Below are 6450 nucleotides of genomic sequence, written 5' to 3' on the forward strand. Positions count from 1 at the left end.
CATGCACAAAAATAAGACAGAGCGAAACCAAGCTACACTGTACAACAAAACAGCAACAACAGCAAACCACTGACAAAGAACAAATTAAAACACAACAAGAAATAAAAGCCCGTGGTTAGTTCAGGGATCGTTGGCCTTTAGGAGTGTTTTCCAGTCTGGTATCAGACATATGGGATGGACTTAAAATGGACTGGAATGCTTTCTCAATATACATTTGCTCTTTTACATAAAGCTCTTTCTTATACACATATGAGTGTGTATGAATTTGTTTCTCTAGTCCACCCAGACTAGCACAATCACCAAGAGTATATTTTCTAACTACTCTCCCTTCTTCATTTCCAACTTCTGAATGCCAATTGCAGTAATAATCAATACATCTCAATTACCTGTTTGATCAATTTCCAAATGATGTTGACAGAATTCTTCCATTCTTCATCCCTAGTTGTGGTGACTAGTGCATAAATTGGAACAATAGTTTTATTGATTGGATACCCTTCAAACTCTATAGAAATAATTTTAACAATGACAATATTGTACTTGACATGTGCTTTTAGACAATGAGTGAAAAGCCATTCCTCTCACTTATTTTATTGCCAGTGTAGAGAACCTATAAGTTTCTGTTTCAAAATGGCCATTGTTATTCCAGCACAATAATATCTAGAATGCCATTTTAATGCAACTTGTTTCAATTTTTTACAATTTTCCATTTCCTAGATATGTACTGTACATTCCAATTTCTTGTTGTTAATTGATGTTTCTGTTTCTTCTCATTTTCTGTCATGCCCCACCAGCAAATGAAGGTGGCAAATGCCGTAGGCTTTATTCAATTTACAGCAATATAGTTGATGCTACTTAGAAAAGGCAGACAGCTCTTCCTACATCACATTTTAAGTGCTTTCCAATCTGAAGGGTTCATTTTCTAAAAATGTTCTGCTCCTTTCAGGGGATTTCATATTATGTCCATGCTTCCATTCTGTCCATATGATTTTCAGTGGCTAATTCCTCTGAGTGGACAGCCTATTCCTTCTTCATTGTCTGTTCTCAGCCTGGAACCTTCACTGAAACCTGTTCACTTTAGGTGACCCTGATGACATTTGAAAAATCAGTGACATAGTTTCCAGCATCACACCAACATACAAGCCCCCACAGCTGGACAAGCTGACAGAGAATGGTATAGTGAGTGATCCTCTTTGAAACCTTCAGGGTCACTTCTGCTCTGCTCTTCAGTAAGTCCAGGAGTTAGCATCAACGAGATGGCATTGAGTTTGGTTTTGTTCTTTTGTTTTGCTTTTTTACTTTTCTATTCAGATCCTCAATTTTGTACTCAACAACTTAAACTGTGTCAAAACTAACAATGTATTGCCCTACCTCCTCTTTTTATTTTTCTTCGTCCTTTTATAGAATATTCTCTTCCCCTTCACCCAAGTTATTACCTCTCTCCTTTATTTCTTCTGCTCCATTCTCTTTGTCACCCACCTATGCTGAATATATCAGATCTCTTCTTCAGTTGGTCCATAACTTAAAGTATCATATTGTAAAGTTCTATTTTGTCCCTTATGAACTTAAAGTCGGTAAGTAAATGAATAAATATTTTTAAATTCTTCCTGATTCATTATACATTGTACCTCAACATTGGCCTGAGGGACAGGGGCAGGGGGCATAAGGAAGAAAAGTAAAATTGAAATAGCTTTGGAGTCTCGGAGTCTTCAGTAACTAGCAAGTTCATTTCAAATATATGAACAAAAGTAATATGAAAATTGGTAATTGCCTAAGGACTTAGCAACTGAAGATATGCAAAATACGAAGATAAGGAGTACCAAAAAAAAAGTTCTATAATTAATTGTGGTGATAATTGAACACATCTTCTTAATATAATTGAAGGATTACGTTGTTTGATATGCAAAGGACATGCCAAAAAACTATTTGCAAAAGTGCATAGTCAATTTGTTCAGTGAAATCCACTCTTCTATTCAAAATAATTGAAAGTAAAGACCTAGGCACGTTTATATCCATTTATATTGTTGAAAAAATATGAACACAGTGCCAGTGCCCATCAGGAGTCTAATGGAAAAGCAAATGCAGTATGCGATGCTATTTTGGTTAAATCACAAAGAGAAATGAATTCCTGACATATGATACAGAATTAATGAACCTTGAAAACATATTCAGTGTATTAAGCCTGGCACAAAAGGATAAACATCCTATGATACTGCCCACTTCTTTATGGTCCAAAATCCAACAATTTCAGCATTCAAACATGAGACTCCCACAGGGTGTATCATCACTCAGAAACCAACACACTGAAAACAGTATGCAAACAGTATGGATCTAATGAGGAAACTAAAACTCAAATTAACTCCTTACACTTTCCTCCCCCCCAAAAAAAGGGGAGGGAGAAAATATCAAGCACAAATAATATGAGATGACAGCAATTATTCTGCATTGAGAATTAATAACACTAAATGCACCAATCAAAGGACAAAGAGTTACAGACTGGATTAGGAAACAAGATTCATCAGTCTGCTACTTTCAAGAGACAAATGTCAAACTTAAATACAAAAATAGACGGAGAGTCAAAGGAAGCCAAAAATTTGACCAAGCTACTGATAATTAATAATCAGCAGGGATGATGATATTTATTTCGGACATAATAGACTTAATTACACAACATAATGAGAGAGAAGAATGAGCACTACATCATGTTCAAGGCATCAAATAACCAAGAACACATAAGCATAAATGTGCCCAAAGAAAGACCCTCAAAATTCATTAACCAAATCCTCAGAGAGAGAAAATGAGAAATCACCAGATCAATGATGATAATAGGAGATCTCAATACACCACTCTAAAGGAAAGATAGATCAATAGGTAAGAAACTCAATAAATAAAATACCGATGAGCTGAACAACACAAATGAACAGCTCAACCTCCTAGATATTTCCAGAGTTCTCCAACAAACAGTCAAGAAAATCCCAAATATATTCTTCTCCAACGCACATGGCTCACATTCTAAAATAGACTACATGCTGGGTCATAAAGAAAGCCTTAACGTACTCAAACACAGAGAGCTCATTCAAACCATCTTCTGAGACCACAGTGCCATAAAACTAGAAGCCAACAAAAGAACAAAAAACAAAGACAAACATTGGAGACTCAACAACACACTACTCAAAAACAGACAGGGCATTATCACAAATAAGAGATGAAATTAAGAAGTTCTTCGAAACAAGTGAGAATGATAACATACCAAAACTGATATGAACAGCAAAAGCAGTTACCAGGTGACCGTTGCAGCAATAAACACACACATGATAAAACAGGAGAGAATCAGGTTCAACAGCTTAACACAACACCTCCAGCAACTGAGAGCATGTGGGATCCAGCCCACAGTCTAGCAGGTCCTTAGGAGAGGCCTGTGCGATTAAGGAAAGATAAACGAGGCAGAAAAGACAGGGTTCAGGGGCTCACTCTGACATGGAGTGAGAGGAGGCGAGGTAGTTTATTTCACAGAGGCTGTAGCGTGGTGAGGCACGCCAGCCTCCATCATGCACATGCGCAGCAGAGTGTTGTCAAAGTGGGAATCTGAGTTAGCCTGAGTTCTTTTAGGAGAACATGTCAAAGGAAGTGTCTGGCAGGCAAGTGAACACTGGTGTCAAATGTTGTCAATTGCTCTTTAAGAACAGTAAACAGCAGCATTAGAAGCTTTTAAGGATAAGCTTCCTCTCAACAGTGTGAGAAACCAGGTGTTTGTAGGAGGCAACTTATTATTTTATAGAGGGTAGATGTGCAGAACCCATTTCCTGGAGAATTATGTGCACCTGGACTTCACTCTAAGTTCTGGTAACCTAGGAGACAAATAGAAGTCGACTCCTAGCATGAGAGGGGCAAATGGATCTTGACTGCTTTTAAAGATGGGCCTCTTTCAGCAGAGCAGCAATGAGGAGCTAAGTGGCCACAAAAGACAGCTCTAGATTAGCATCTCTTCTTTTCGGGGGCGGGGATATTTCCAAGTCTGTAAATCTTTTTTAAAAAAATCACTTAATCGGAGGCGCGTACAACTCTTTATCACAATCCATATAGCCATCCATTGTGTCAAGAACATTTGTATATTTGTTGCCCTCATCATCTTCAAAACATTGGCTTTCTACTTGAGCCCTAGGTATCAGCTCCTCATTTTCCCCTTCTCTCCTCGCTCCCCCTTCCCTCATGAACCCTTGATAATTTAGAAATTATTATTATTTTGTCATATCTTACATTGTCCAACGTCTCCCTTCACCCACTTTTCTGCTGTCCATCCCCCAGGGAGGAGGTTATACGTAGATCCTTGTAATCGGTTCGCTCTTTCCACCCCACCCTCCCTCCACCCTCCCGATATCGCTGCTCTCACCGTTTCAAGGAGGGCAGTTGTGGAGAGAAGTCTCCTTATCTGAGAATGTGTTAGATTTCATCTCTATCTCAGAACTGTGGAAGTCCTTTTTCACTAGAGTCAGTCTTCCAAGCCCTGTGGTTATGAGATTAGAGATCAGGCCGTTTACACTTTCACCCAAGTTCTCAGTTTCCCACAGCGTAACCCCTTAACAGCAAAAGAAAAGAAATCATAAAAACTAGAGCAGAGGCGACTTGCTGTGAGTATCCCGGCCGGTGCCGCTCCGCGCCTCATCGCCACGCCTCTCAAAATGGAAGAGATCAAGGACTTCCTGCTCACAGCCTGGCGAAAGGACACCAAGTTTGTCAAGCTCGAGAAGAACAAGGATAACGTGAAGTTCAAAGTGCGGTGCAGCAGATACCTCTACACCCTGTTCATCACCGACATGGAGAAGGCTGCTGAGAAGCTGAAGCAGTCTCTGCCCCCAGGTCTGGTAGTGAAGGAGCTGAAATGAACCCAGCTGGCTGATGGGAACGCTAATAAAAAATTTTAAATACAAAAAAAAAAAAAAATTAGCAGAAATAAAGGAGCTGGAAAACAGAAAAAATAATAGAAAAACATCAACAATGCAAGAAAATGGCTCTTTAAAAGGATCAACAAAATTGACAAACTGCTAGGAAACCTAACAAAGGAAATTATAATAAACGATAGTATCTAGAATTAGGAATGAAACAGGTGAATCACAACAGCTCCAAATGAAAAAAAAAAATAGAAAAAGGACTATACTGCAGTGTTATATAAGACTGCATTCAAATGCATTGATAATCTAGAAAACATAGACAAATACCTAGAAAAAAAATTCTTCCAAAAATAACACATATGGACATTAATAACTTGAACAGACCGTAGCAAAAGAAGAAACGCACAATCATGAAACTCCCAAGCAAAAAGAGCCCAGGACCACATGCTGTCATAGGACAATTCTACCAAGGATTCAGAGAAGAGCTGACATCAATTCTACACCAACTATTCCAGAATACAGAAAGGGACAGAAAACTCCCCACTTCATTCTATGATGTCAGCATAACCCTGATACCAAAGCCAGACTAAGCTCCCACAAAGATGGAAGACTACAGACCAATAGCCCTCATGAACTTAGATGCACAGATTCTCAAGAAAATCTTGGCCAATAGAACCCAACAACGTAGCAGAAAAATAATACCTCATGACCATGTGGTATTCATACCAGGCAAGCAGGGATGGTTCAACCTCAAAAAACAATTAATGTAATCCACCACATTAACAAGAAAAAGGTTAAGAACCATATGATCATATCAATTGATGTAGAAAACACATTTGACTATATCCAACACTAATTCCCAATAAAAGCTCTTAAGAAGTTAGGAATAGAAGGGAAAGTCCTTAACACAGTAAAGGCCCAATATGAAAAACCAATAGCTACTATTACACTCAATGGAGAAAAGCTGAAAACATTTTCAACGAATAAGGGAACCCGACAAGGATGTCCCTCCCATATCTCCACTCTTATTCAACATTGTGCCAGGAGTGCTAGCCAGAACCAATAGACAACAGCAAGAAGTCAAGCAAGTACAACTGGCGAAGGAGAACTGGAATTTCGCTATTTGAAGATGATATAATTTTATATAGAAACAATCTAAAGGTGTCAACAATAGTATTGTTGGAAACAGTTGAGGAGGTAAGTAGAGTAGCAGAATTCAAGAGTCACAAGCAGAAATCAATTGGATTCCTATATACTGGTGATGGGAATATGAAAAAAGACATCAAGAAAACAATAGCATTTTCAAGAGCCATATGTGTTTGTCAGGGTTTGTCTGTCTATCTATCTATCTATCTATCTATCTATCTATCTATCATCTATCTAGCTATCATTATTTACAGTCTGGGTTCCCAAGAAACAAATCCAGACACACTTATCTAAATGTATGAGAAAGCTTTATATCAAAGAGCAATTGTATGTTGGAAAAACATCCCAGCCCTGTTCAGATCAAGTCCATAATTGTGATATTACCTCACATGTCCAAAACTAATCCATAAAATGTGCT

The 6450-nt window shown here is 38.3% G+C and overlaps 1 protein-coding gene across 1 annotated transcript; it reads left to right on the forward strand.

Annotated features, from left to right (window-relative positions):
• The first annotated feature begins 4676 nt into the window (after positions 1–4676).
• Positions 4677–4880, forward strand: LOC101660476 (60S ribosomal protein L38-like). Its single transcript, XM_045293232.1, has one exon. It carries the CDS (start codon positions 4677–4679, stop codon positions 4878–4880), a length of 204 nt encoding a protein of 67 aa, XP_045149167.1.
• The last annotated feature ends 1570 nt before the right edge of the window (positions 4881–6450 follow it).

This window comes from Echinops telfairi, unplaced genomic scaffold, assembly GCF_000313985.2.
Source record: "Echinops telfairi isolate 266 unplaced genomic scaffold, ASM31398v2 ScPeMD7_1713;HRSCAF=2227, whole genome shotgun sequence".
In the NCBI taxonomy this organism is placed as follows: domain Eukaryota; kingdom Metazoa; phylum Chordata; class Mammalia; order Afrosoricida; family Tenrecidae; genus Echinops; species Echinops telfairi.

Excerpts from the sequence above, each read along its gene's own strand:
- LOC101660476 (XM_045293232.1), top strand. The coding sequence starts at position 4,677 with ATGGAAGAGATCAAGGACTTCCTGCTCACAGCCTGGCGAAAGGACACC.